At 46.5% G+C, this 13,895-nt stretch overlaps 1 protein-coding gene across 1 annotated transcript in view; it reads right to left on the bottom strand.

The window, feature by feature from the left end:
* The window catches only part of TBC1D9 (TBC1 domain family member 9), a 125,863-nt gene extending 120,561 nt beyond the window's left edge, over positions 1-5,302 (bottom strand). The window contains exon 1 of the mRNA XM_002716945.5: positions 4,358-5,302. Within this exon, the coding sequence (XP_002716991.1) occupies positions 4,358-4,487 (130 nt within the window). The 5' untranslated portion in view covers positions 4,488-5,302. The remainder of the gene's footprint in view (positions 1-4,357) is intronic.
* Positions 5,303-13,895: the final 8,593 nt, after the last annotated feature.

Raw genomic sequence — 13,895 nt, 5'->3', positions numbered from 1 at the left:
AAGACTGGATATTATTAAGGCAACAGTTCTTCCAAAATTTATTTATAGAGTCAATGTAATCTGAATCAAAAACCCCCAAGAGTTTTAAGTCTTTGTTGCTGCTATTGTTTTCTTTTGATGGCACTTAACAAACATTCTAAAAGACTCTTAAACAAGATAAAAGGACTTGATCTACTGAACACAAACTATTAGAAAACTACAATGTATTGGTATAAAACATGTTAATAAACAAGACGAATGGTCTATAAAGTCTAAAACAGACCCACATTGTTTGGGCATTTGGTTTATGATAAAAAGACAACCCTACAAAGCAGTGGAAACGGAAAAGTCTAACAAATCATGCTGGGTCAAATGTATGGTCCCATAAAAAATTAAATAAAATAAACTTGACCCTATCCCACACAATACTCAAGGACTCACTCTCCGTGAATTGTAGATGGAAATTTGGGGGTTTACACTATAACATTTCTGGAAGATAACACAGATTATATCCTCCAAGTAGAAAAAGACACACTGAACAGGACACAACAAAACATTAACATAAAAGAAACAGATTATAAAGGACTTGCACATTAAAATTAAGAACATCTGTTCTCATTAAGATAGCGAACATGAAAGCAACAGAATGAAGAGATTACCACACATTTAACCAACTTATATCCAACACATAAAAAATTGACAAGTCGGTAAGAAAAAGATAACGATCCAGTTAAAAAATGACCAATTATGTCACAAAGCACTTCAAATGGCCAATAAAAATATAAGATGGTACTCAACTTCATCAGCTAGTACAAAGCGAATTAACCCCATCATGTGATATTACTGCAAAACCACCATAATGGCTACAATCACAAAGACCAACAATGTTGGCAAGGAAAACTTCCATGTGCTACTAGTGGGAGTATATTGGTACAACAACTTTGGAAAACAGCTTCGTATTATCTACTAATATTGATGATACACATATCATAGGACGTGTCAGTGCCTCTCTTGAATACCAAACACCAATGTATTCCCACAGGTACCAAGAAACATATGCGAGAATAACCACGTTCCCAGTCAGACCATCCACAAGGCTCATCTACAACAGAGCAGATAGGCAAATAATGGTATCTTTATATAATAGCTTTCTATGCAGTACAGAAAAATGAACAAACCACAGCCACCAGTAACAGGATTATCACAGGCTCAATGCTGAACAAAAGAATCCAGGCACAAAAAGATGCATATCCTAAGAATCTATTTTAATCCTTGCTCAAATAAACAAGCAAGACCAAAGCACGTTTAGGAATATGGTCTTTGTGGAAAACACCATAGGAAAAGCAGGGATGCATTTGCCAAGAACCATCAGGACACATCCTACCTTTGGGGGAGGCGGAGAGTAGTGGCTGGGTAAAAGTCACAAGACAGGTTCAGGACCATTAGCAATGCTCTATTTTTTTAGCCTGGTGCTGGGCTGCAAGGTGTTCAGTTTGAAATACAGCATCACAGTTCTGCCTCTTGCGTCCTTCCGTGCGTGTGTATGGGATCGCAGAGTTAAATAAATCAAATGCATCTACAATAGAAGACTTCACTGAATCAGCATCTGTATCTATATCTACACTTACATATTGCCTGGAAACAGGCACAGAATAGCTTACACAGCAGCAGCTGTGCCCACTCTGGCCTATTACTGTTTAAGCTTTCTGTGCTACCATCTTATCAAATGCCACGGTGACTACACATTGAGCACACCTAGCAGCCTGCATTCAGCAGGTTTCCGCTTGTCATCCATTTGCTTCACCAACACACATGCATTGCTCCAAATCACACACATTCGCTACAAATCCTGAGATGTCCAGCCAATTGCCAACAACTGAAGCCCAACAGCTGCTCCTCCCTCCTTGCCTCACACACTGATCTGCAAGTGTTACTTCTTAGGGAAATCTTTCCTTTGGACCCAATCCACTTATATCTCCAATGAGGGCAACCCCACAACCCAACATCATTTCCTTCTCCTCGTATTTACACTAATCATTCTTGATTTGCCCCTGCCACCCAGATGCACCCCTGGGAGGGTGCTCCCAAGGGACTACATCCCCAGGACTCGGTGTCCAGCCAGCTTCTATGGGACCCAGCTTCTACGGGGTTCCATTGATGGAAGGCAAGTGCACTGGCAAGTGCACTAGCAAGCGGGAGGGGACCAGGAAGAAGTCTGAGTGAGAGAGAGCTTCCCACCCCCTAGTTGCTGTGGTCTGCGTTTCCAGGGGTGGCTGCCGCTCTCCAAGTCCCAGCTCTTCCTCCCTGGCTTAGGTTTTCAGGGACTCCAGGAACACCTGGGGTAAGAGCATCTACTGCTTTGCCTGTCTCTAGTTTTACTAACTCTGCCTCCATCCTCCTTTTCACTAAACTCTTCACCTGAATTATGTTGGATTCTGATTTTCTGCTGGGCCCTCATGCAGGGCCAGTTCCACATGAATTCACGTGTTTACTTCACAGTCTTCTGCTAAGGCTGTGAGCTTCATGACACCAGCACTTCAGAAACTGCCAACAAATATTTGCTAAGTGATTTCGTAAGTTCATGAATAAACGAGCTCACATTCAAATCAGAATACACGACACGTAGCACAAGGATTTCTCAGACGCTCCTGCTACATTTCACACACGTGGCACCTCCCCATTAGACCAAATCTTTTACCTCCCTTGGCTGAAAACAGCCTTTGTGGCAGGGATATTTTCCTTCTGACAATTATTCCAATTATTCCAGCAGCAGTAAGTAAAATAGCTAAGTTCTCAACTTTAAAGATGTAATTCTATAGATCTGAAGTAAGTTCTCAGTGATGAGACTCCAAGTGGACAGCAGCCAGATGAAGCTCTAAGTAACACTTGGAACACAATAAAAAGGCTAAGAAAAAGGAAGACTCTGCATGGCAGATTTGTCACACCCTATTATTGCAAAGGACCCCAGGATAGCAGAAGAGTCACCTCCAACAGGAAACGTTCTTTGTTAACTGAGACAAACTGCTTACTCTACATTGTTGACCTAGGTTGAAACTGAGATCCCAGTATGAGATATGAAAGTTAATATTAACTTTTTTTTAGCTAGATAACGTGTACAAAACAAACTGGGTAACTCTGATTTCCAGAAGGGGGTCAGCAGCTCTGGACATTTATTTCTTCTCTTGTATGGTAGAAAAAGTGCAAGAAAGAAACAAAGAAGAAATCAGATTAGCCACAGGCCATCTGACTCACTAGGTGGGTCTTTCAAACATATGTCAGGAGCTGCTGCTCCTCCAGATTTGAATTTCAGTCTTGAAGAACCTAGCTTATAAATTTAATAACAAAATGCACAGTGTATCGCAAATTTTCATTTCACAGCAGGGCATTCTGAAAGCAATTTGTCCTGCGTGCAAGATCCTGGAGAGTGAGGGTCTCTACTCTGAAAAGGTCAAAGTTCATCTCTTTTCTGCATTCTCTTTTCTAAACTTTTATATCCTCTGCTAACTTTCTCACGGTGAAAAGTATTCCTGTTCTATTCGTTCTAACCAGCAGGGAGAGAGGAAGGTACACTCTAGTACAGTATACGTTAAGATTTGTATAACCTCAAATCCCCCCCCACACACACACACTCCGCAAACGAGTTCGTAAAGGAAAACCTTTCTAAGGCACTATTTGGGATATGGGTCTCATTTTGACCCAATAACCCCGAATTATCAATATGACACGGCTTCAGTTACAGTCACAATAACAACGCTCCGTGTTGGCAGTCGGCGACGAAGTCATCTAGTTAAAATAGTCAGAATGCAGCTCTATAGACGATTCTTAGTACAAGGAGAACTAGACAACTTATTTTTGCTTTATATCTAATTAGGTACAACAAAAGAATTCCCTTTTCCTTATTCATTCTCTTCGGTCATAACTCATATAGGAAATGACCACATCAGCTCCTGGCTGATTGCTTCCCTGCAAACAAAAGAGCATTCTGTCCCCAATCCCGTTACTGCCAGTAAAGACACCGAGGTAAAAATCAACAGTCCTCCATCCTTCTGCACACAGAAAGCAGGTTTTTTTTTTTTTTTTTTTTTTTTTAAGAGGCGGAGGGAATGCTGCATTCAGTTCACCCGGGATAACGCTCTCCCCGTGGCGACTCACTCATCTCCATTCTCAGCAGTAGCATCCACTCAAGGAGCGCCCGGGGAGCGAAGGACCCCCGGAGCACGACAGGGTCCGAGGGGCAGCCTTGCCGCTGCCAGCCTGGAAATCACGGCTGCCGCCGCCTTGCACGCGCGCCGCGCAGCCCGCGGGACCGGGCGGCGTCTCAGGTGCCCGAAGCCCCGGGCCGCCCGCAGCTCCCGCAGGGCCCGGCCGGGGTCCTTACCCGCTAGTCCGCCGCCGCCGCCCCCATCGCCGGCGTGCCCCTTCCTCCGCTGCAGGATGAAGTAGGGGTTGGCCCTCTCCGTGATCCACAGCGCGTTGGCCAGCAGCACCTCCTCGGGGTTCACCCACATGTTCCCGGCCGCCGCGGGCCGACGCACAATGGGCCGCGGGTCGGCTCCTGCTCGCCCCAGCGTGCACAGGCGCGCACTCCGGGTACACGCTCGCCCGCCCGCCCGCTAGGTGCGGCGGCGGCCAGCGGCTTCACCAGGGCGCTCCGGCCCCTAGCAAGCCCCAGCGGGCGGCCGAGGAGCACCGCGAGGACGCGAGCCCGGCGAGCAGCATCCTCCTCCCCCCCGGCGCCGCAGACGCCCAGGCCCGCCGCTCGGCAGCCGGCCCCGGCGCACGGCGGCGGGAGGAGGAAGGGGAACGGGAGGAGGAGGAGGAAGTGGTGTGGCTCAGTCCCAGGATCCGGCTCGGCGACGCGAGCGCTTCGGCCCCGCGGCCAGGGCCGGGCTGGGGCGCGGCTGCTCCCGCGGCGTTCACCCGGACTCCTGGGCGCCTCCGCCTGCAGCTACTCGGAGCTCCCGAGGTCAGCGCGCCTTACTCTCGCCCAGCTCCCCCACTGGAAGGACGCTCCGGACACTGCGAATGAATGACGCCAGCGCCGCTGACTCGGAGCGAGCCGGGGGAGACTCGCTTTCCGCGGCCGCGGGTCCCCCCGCGGGCTCTGCGCGCCGAGCCGGGCAGCAGTGGCTGGCTTCGGGCGAGCCTTCCGGGGGACCGGGAGCCCAGCCCTCGGCCCCACGCCCACCCCAGCTGGGAGGACGCTGCCAGGCTGCGCGCGGGCGCGTGTGCTGTTTGTGTGTGTCAGGTGGACGCTGTACGGGATGGCGCCACCCCCTTCCCCAGGAAATGTATGCTGCACGGTTCCAGAGCCGGAGCGAGCTAGACAGTCGGTTGGGAAGCGGACGCAGCCAATGGTTGGCGATGTTTTTGTTTCCTGCATCCCTAGGGCAAGTCATGCGCTAAACTTGTCGCCGCCTGTGACCCCTCCCCCTCCCCATTCCATTGTAATTAAAGTGGCCCGGCTAAGTGCATTACATCACTTCTTTCCTTGACCTGTAGGGCATGAGCAATAGCGAAGTTGGAAGCGGCCCAAAAGCTTAGACCAACTGATTCACACCACAGCTGATCCTATACCAGGCATCTGGAGCTTCGAGGGCGGCGCATGGCAGAATTCAGAGGTTTATCCACGCTTAGAAGATGGAATTTTTTTTTTTTTAACGAAAGTGAAACCAGAGGCGCACAAACCAGGCCAGCGTTTTCCCTAGACAGTTTCACGCTCCTTTGCGTGGCGACCGCAGCCCATCTGCCCGCGTATCTGTCGACCTTGTGTTCGCCCAGATCTGGGGGAGAGCGAAAACAAGCTCTTCTTCCCACGCTTGCCAGACTCTGGGGAGTCACTGGACGCAGCCTTGCCCAGGGCGTCGAGCGAGTCTAGGGGTTTCTTCCTTGCCCGATAGGCCGGGCATTCAGATAAAGCATTCTGGCGTTGCTGCGGTTGGAATGGGGCCCCTCCCAAATTCAGGTGTTGCCCCTGTGCGGGTCTTAAGAGGCGGGGCTGTGGAGAGGCGATCTGGCAGCGAGAGCACCGCCCTCTGGAGTGGGATTAATGCCCGAACAGAAGAGGCTTTACCCAGCGTCTGCTAGTTTGCCCTCAGCCATCGTCTGCCACTGGACACACAGCAGTCTGGCCAGAGCAGACCTGATGGTGAACTTCTTGGCCTCCAGAGCTGTGCGAAATGAATCTCAGTTCTTTACAAATTGCGCAGTCCCCGGTGTCTGTTTCTGTAGCAACACAAATGGACTAAGACACTTATGTTTACTTAGCCACTTGTGATTTGCACACTGAAGTGGCTGAGGGAAGTCAGCACCAGCCATTTCAATCAAGTTGCTGCTGCACCTGTTGGTCCCCTACCCTGTGGGTGTTCAGGAAGTGGTGAGTACCTCTGCCCCTGTAGGAGACAATGCAGACTTCAGGCATTTGTAGAAACTTCACATATTTTTCTTTAAAGATTTGTTTAAAAGGCAAAGTTACAGAGATCCTGGGAGAGAGATGTTCCATGCATGCACCGATTCACTCTCCAAGTGGCTGCAATGGCCAGGGCTAAGAAAGGACAAAGCCAGGAGCTTCATCCAGGTCTCCCAGGTGGGTGGCAGGGGCCCAAGCACTTAGACCATCTTCCACTGCTTTTCCCAAGCACTATTAGTAGGGAGCTGAATAGGAAGTAGAGCAGACAGGACATGAACCAGCTCCCATATGGGATGCCAGCATCCCAAGGGCTTTACCTGCTATGCCAGAGTACCCACCCTGAAACTTCAGGTATTTAATGCAAAAATGTCATTTAGCACCTTCAGTCACAGCATAGTGACTTTAGTCACAAAATGTATGAACAAAAAAACAAGATTATATATCATACATATGTAAAAATTATATTACTAACATTTTATAATAATATTTGAACTTCCATAGTAATTCTTTCACTTTATGTAATTTAGCATTATATATATATATATATTTTAAAGATTTATTTATTATTTATTTGAAAGGCAGAGTTACAGACAGGCAAAGGCAGAGATAGAGGGAGGGGTCTTCCATCTGCTTGTTCACTCCCCAAATGGCTGCAACTGCTGAAGCGAGGAGCCAGAAGCTTCTTCCAGGTCTCCCATGTGGGTGCGGGGGCCCAAGCACTTGGGCCACCTTCTACTGCTTTCCCAGGCCATAGCAGAGAGCTGGATCAGAAGTGGAGCAACCAGGACATGAACCAGTGCCCATATGGGATGCTGGCACTTCGCTGGCCCCATAATTTAGCATTTTAAAAAGCTTTACTAAGGGACCCTATGAATGTGTATCATTAGGCCGGCACTGTAGCTCACTAGGCTAATCCTCCGCCTGCGGCGCCAGCACCCCAGTTCTAGTCCAGCTTTCTGCTGTGGCCCGGGAAGGCAGTGGAGGATGGCCCAAGTGCTTGGGCCCTGCACCCGCATGGGAGACCAGGAGGAAGTACCTGGCTTCTGGCTTTGGATCGGCGCAGCGCACCAGCTGTGGCTGCCATTTGGGGGGTGAACCAATGGAAGGAAGACCTTTCTCTCTGTCTTTCTCTCTCTCTCTCACTGTCTAACTCTGCCTGTCAAAAAAAAATTTTTAAATGTGTATCATTATGCATCAATTAAAAAGAAAATATAACAAAAAAGAAAAAGGCCTGGGTAGGAAAATACCTAGTATGTGCCTTAATACTGTCTTTTGTAGTATTCTTTCGGTCCATACTGCTCAAACTGATGGCTAGACACCAAAACCTCTACCCAACCCTAAAGTATAAATTTAACTTAGCCTTTGTTGTACTGGTGTCAAAGTGGCACTTAATTATATAGTTCTATTCATTCAACATGTAGCTGGAAAGAGAAAGTGAACAGGACATACAAAAAAATCCTGCCTTTATGAAGATTACAATATAAATTCAATAATAAAAATTTGCCTTGAGAGTGAATGTGAACTCGGAGAGGAAAGAAGAAATTTTTTAAAAAGTGCTCCATTCACACTTATGGCATGCCTACAAATATTTATGTATTTATTTGAAAGGCAGCTTGCATGCTTGAGAGAGAGAGAGAGAGAGAGAGAGAGATTAAGCTTCCATACTCTGGTTCACTTCCCAAATGACATCAACAGCTGGGTGGGGGTGGGGGGTCAGACAGAAGCCAGGAACCAGGAACTCTACGCTGGTCTCCCACATGAGTGGCAGGGGCCCAAGGACTTAGGTCATCTTCTGCTGGAAGCCGGATCAGACGCAAAGCATCTGGTGCTTGAAACAGCACTCATAGGGATGCTGGCATCACAAGCAGTGGCTGAACATCTATGCCACAACCCCGGCTCCAAAAAGAAGTATTTCTAGATCCTTAGCTATTTTCTAACTCTCTGCAGGAAACTGGGGATGCCTTTACCAGTATGGACTATGATAACCTGTAGCAGAAAGACAACTCCGGAAAATCAGAGAACTCAGGATTTTACCATGAGCTGCTGGTCCTTTACTGGTAACTGCTGCCTTATAGAAATGTGACTGTCAAGCAACAACAGCAACAAAAGGGCAATCAAATACCCCTGAACTAGAAATGACACAAGGAGAATCTAATTAGTCTAACCAATTCCTCTGCGAAATAGATTAATATTTTTAGCTTTCAATTCATTCTCATTGATTTTAAGCCCAAGGACAGTTGGAAACCCCCTGAAGAGGAAATGCATTCAACGCATGCCTAGATGCAGTTGGGGGTAAATGATGTCATGGTGTGTGGCCACCTGTCCCTGAGATTTCTCACTTTTGCCTCCCCTGTATATAAAGAATCAACCCACTAGGGTTCTGATGGCCTGATCTTTGAGCAATTAATTGATCTACTGCTTAGCAGGCAGATCTAACAGAAGCAAAATTGGTAAGATAGTGAAGTTGTCTCTGTCCATTCTCACCTCCATTCCCCAGGATACCCACGTTTCTGCATTTTCACCTTCACAGTGATGTATTTTCCTCCTTATCCTCACTTCTCTCCCAATCAGTTTTTTTTGTTGTGTTTTTTAAAAAGATTTATTTATTTGAAAGTCAGAGCTAAAGAGAAATAGGGAGAAGCCAGAGAGAGAGAGAGATCTTTCCTCCTCTGGTTCACTATGTAGATAGCCACAGGGACCTGGGCTGGACCAGGCTGAAGCCAGGAGCCAGGAGCTTCTTTCAGATCTCCCACAAGTACTTGGGCCATCCTCCACTGCTTTCCCAGCCCATAAGCAGGGAGCCCGTGTGCGATGCTGGTGCCACAGGTGGCTGCTTTACACTACACACAGGGCCATCCCCTTGGGTCATCTGCTGCTTCTCCCAGGCCATTAGCAGGGAGTTGGATCAGAAGTGAAGCAGCCGGGACTTGAATTGGCTCCCACATGGGATGCCAGCGTCACAGGCGGAGGCTTTTCCTACTTAACTACATTGGCCCCTCCCTATCAGTTCTTTGCCTTCTTGGGACTTGCCCTGCTCTTAGGATATCATGGAGTCTTGGAATCTTCCTGACGTTTTCTCCTATGTTCCACTTCCAAACTGCTGTGCCCACTCCTTCATGGCCCAGTTCTCTCAGCAGGAAAGGTAGGAAGCACTCAGAAGTCCTGGCAGTGGTTGGGCCACAATAAAACTGTTCTAGTTTCAACAGAGAGAGAGTTCAGCTAGCGGAGTCATCAGGTGCTGATGCTTCCCTGGAAGAAGCCAACTAATCCGTCAGGTCTTCTACTGGAAGGTACCACTCCTTAATTAATTAATCAATTAATTAATCAGAGAGAGGAGGAATACTCCCAACTGCTGGTTCACTCCCTAAATGCTTGCAACAACCAGGACTGGGCCAGGGCTGGAGCCAGAAGCTAGGAACTCAATCCAGTCTCCCATCAAAGTGGCAGGGACCCAACACTTTGAGCCATCAAGGCTGCCTCCCAGGGTCTGCATTGGTGGGATGCTGGAGTCAGGACCAAAGCTTGGAAATGAATCCAATTACTACAATCTGAGAGGCAAGCATCTTTTTAACTTTTTTAATTATTTATTTGAAAGGCAAAGAGACAGACAGGTGATGGGGAGTGCAGGGTTGGGGGGGAATATCTTTGATCTATTGATTAACTCCCCAAAGATAGCACTGAGCCAGGTTGAAGCTAGGAGCCTTCATTTCAGGCTCTCCCACATGGTCTGCAGAGATCCGGGTACCTGAGTTACCACCTGCTGCCTCCCAGCGTGTGCATTAGAAACAAGCTGGAGATGGAAGCAAAGCTGGAACTTGAACCCAGGCCCTCGGGTATGGGACATGGGTGTCCAAGATACATCCTTAACTCTGTGCCAAATGCCTGCCCTGGTTGGGACTAGATTAAATGCCTGCTCCTGCAGGTGACATTTTAACAAAGACTAATTTTTTTAAGGTCCCTATGTTCCTTGTCCAACCTGGGATGATGGTAGCTCTAGTGGGCGATTTGGAATTTCTTCTGCCTAAAATAATGTATAAAGCGAAAGGTGGTCAGTTGGGATGGCAAAGAATAAAATTGCTTTGAAGAGCCAAGCTTTGATATTTGATACAGGCTACCTTATAGTGGATGCAGCTGCTAAACCAGCTGGAAAAACTAGATGAACCACTCACCACAATGTCAGCTCTGAGTAATAGAACCAAGCTTTGTTCCTTTTTAGGTGGCTGAACACATTTGGTCTCATCTTTATATATAGTGAAGCTGGAGAGAAAACATTTCTCAAAATGTAGCTCAGACGCGTAACAATACTACCTTGCACTGGCTTATTCAGACACCCCACTCTGAATTCTGAGATGCTCTGAAAATTAAAAAAAAATAAATGAATGAAATGAATAAAACATTATTTCTTTTCATATTGGATGCACTGTGGGCAGTTGAGCAACATCAATGCATCTATGTTTTTGGAATGGGGGAAAGAAAGGACAGCAGCCTCCTTCCTGCCCCCCCACCCAGGGGCGGAGGATGAAGCAAGTATCCACAGAAATTCATTTTCAGTGTAACTGTTTGTCATTAAAGGGACAAGCTTTGGGAGCTGCTGCTATGGCACAGTAGGTTAATCCTCCGCCTCTGGCACTGGCATCCCATATGGGCGCCGGTTCTAGTCCCAGCTGCTCCTCTTCCAATCCAGCTCTCTGCTATAGCCTGGGAAAGCAGTAGAAGATGGCCCAAGTGCTTGGGCCCCTGACCCACATGGGAGATGGGGAAGAAGCACCTGGCTCCTGGCTTCGGATCAATGCAGTTCCAGCTGTTGCAGCCATCTGGGGAGTGAACCAACAGAAGGAAGACCTTTCTCTCTGTCTATCTCTCTCTCTCTCTCTCTCTCTCTCACTGTCTGTAACTCTACCTCTCAAATAAATATTTTAAAAATCTTAAAAAAAATAAAGGGGCAAGTTTTCATTTTTGGGAAAGCCTATTAAAAGATGAAGTCTTTAGACCAGAAGCCATGGTAGGGAGAATACTGCCTCCTTTAGAACTATCTGTTGCAAGTTCCCTGAGGCCAAGATCCTTGTTATATCCTGTGGCTCAGCGCTGGTGAGTCTAAGTGCCCCACAGGAGGTGCTCACAGGACTGCTGGATTCCTAAACTTAGCTTTAGGGATTTCAGAAGGATAGGGCCCTAGGAGACCCTGAGTACAATTACGCTGAGCTCCACATTTTATATACGAGAGGAGACGGAAGCCCAGAGAGGGGAAGGCATGGGACTGGGGTCGCCTGGGTCGTCCACAGCACAATCGGAAGTTGAGTCTTCTTTATCAGAAGACTTACATGGCCCCAAATCCTAACTGCAGCTTTTCCTTCTTTGTCCACACAGTGCCCCATTGCTCTCAAGAGCAACATAAATGGGTTTCTGTCATGACCTCATGGCCATTGTCTATCATTGCTGTCTGGAAGCTGGGATCCATCCAGTGACTGACCAGATTTGAGTCACCAGCCTGCCCTGGTGAGGTGTTGGTGAAGGGTGTGGTCTTTGTAGGGCATCCCCAAGGGAAAACCATTAGAATAAGGGGACAGTGTGGCCGACAAGCCTACCCAGTAGAAGTCTATACTATAAACCTACTACTGACAACTTGTTTTTTCTTGACTATATCCTCTTGAGTGTGATTTGATGTAGTATAAATAGAACATATTTTGCTTTTGTTCCCTATCAACTCACCTGCTGATTGAACTGTTTTGATAATTATGTTCAGAGGAAAGTTATCTCTTTTTTTAACAAAGAAATTATTTGTAGCTCTCAGATAGACTAAACCAGAACTAGAAACCTCTGGGAAGCTCTGAGACCAATCTCTCTCTCCATCCCACCCCATCCCCCACCATTCTCTCTACACAGAATCTTTCTGCACTGACCAGCCCCTCTGCTTACCCACACTTTTCTGTGGGCTCAAAATTTGAGTACACACAAGGCCCATGATGGCCTCTCTGATTCCATCACTATCATTGTGTTAGCCTTATACCTTTTCCTTCTATTTCTTTTTTTTTTTTAATTTATTTATTTTTTGACAGGCAGAGTGGACAGTGAGAGAGAGAGACAGAGAGAAAGGTCTTCCTTTGCCGTTGGTTCACCCGCCAATGGCCGCCACAGCCGGTGCGCTGCGGCCAGTGCACCACACTGATCCGATGGCAGGAGCCAGGTGCTTCTCCTTGTCCCCATGCGGATGCAGGGCCCAAGGACTTGGGCCATCCTCCACTGCACTCCCGGGCCACAGCAGAGAGCTGGCCTGGAAGAGGGGCAACCGGGACAGAATCCGGTGCCCCGACCGGGACTAGAACCTGGTATGCCAGCGCCGCAAGGCGGAGGATTAGCCTAGTGAGCCGTGGCGCCGGCCCCTTCTATTTCTCTAATAAAAAAATATAATCTCTATTCTCCTATGAGGATACCAACCAACATTTCTATTGATATTTTTTACCAAAATACGTTCATGTTTTAAATGAAATGAAAGAAGATGGCTAATTTTACACAGGTTCTCTTAATTAAGACTTCAGAATATATTTAGATTGCTTTTTAAGATAAGACAACCCAGCTGCCTTTTTATTATACTGACACCATCCTCATTAGAGCAATACTATATTCTGTCTTGAATCTCAAATCTTTAAAATATTTTTACGATGTGTTTAACTAAATTATGTAAAAGAAAGAATAATATCCAGACATTAATACCAACACAAAGCAATACCTTATCACTCAAGCCTTCTAATTTATCAGCTGTGTATAATAGTTCTCTTCATTTCCAGCATCCCAGAGCTTCCAAAGAGGATCACAAATCATACATCTGAAAATGCTAAATCTTTGAAAAACTTTATGTATAAAACATTAAGTGAGGAAACAAACTTATTTGCTGTACCAAAGGAGAAAATTCTGAAGTTAAGCATAAGGATTGGCTATTGGAGTGTTTATCAGGATTGAGAAAGAGGAAAGAAAGAAGGAAGAAAGGAAAGAAAGAGAAGGGAAGGAAGGAAGGAAAGAAAGAAAGAAGAAGGGAGGAAGAGAGGAAGGGAGGGAAAGAAGGAGGGAAGGAGGAAAGGAGGGAGGGAGGAAGAAAAGACCAAAAAAAATGGACTGAAGTTTTATTTGTCCCTGAGGCTCTCAATACTTTGCTGTAGGTGTATTTTTAGGCAATGAGTTTTCTTTTACAGAATATATTGACCTCAATGATATCTTTCATTTCTGTAAAATACTGACTTCAATAGACATTTTTTATCATAAAATTGTACTGGTGAGTATTTTGCTCTTTTTATCCCTGTGATCCTCTTATAGGCTGTGAAATGTAATCTTCCATAAAAAGGCAATGTGTTAAATCACCCTGATTTCTATTCCAGTTAAAATTACAGTCAGCTTTTATTGAGAATGACTCAATCAGATTCAGAGTTTAGACATTCTGTCCCTGAATGAAACTTTAAAAAAAAAAAAAAAGAAAAAACACTTCTCATGTAACTTTTATATATTTATTTTCATC

This window comes from Oryctolagus cuniculus, chromosome 8 (genome assembly GCF_964237555.1).
Source record: "Oryctolagus cuniculus chromosome 8, mOryCun1.1, whole genome shotgun sequence".
NCBI classification, from domain to species: domain Eukaryota; kingdom Metazoa; phylum Chordata; class Mammalia; order Lagomorpha; family Leporidae; genus Oryctolagus; species Oryctolagus cuniculus.
This window is presented reverse-complemented; position numbering and strand designations above follow the sequence as displayed.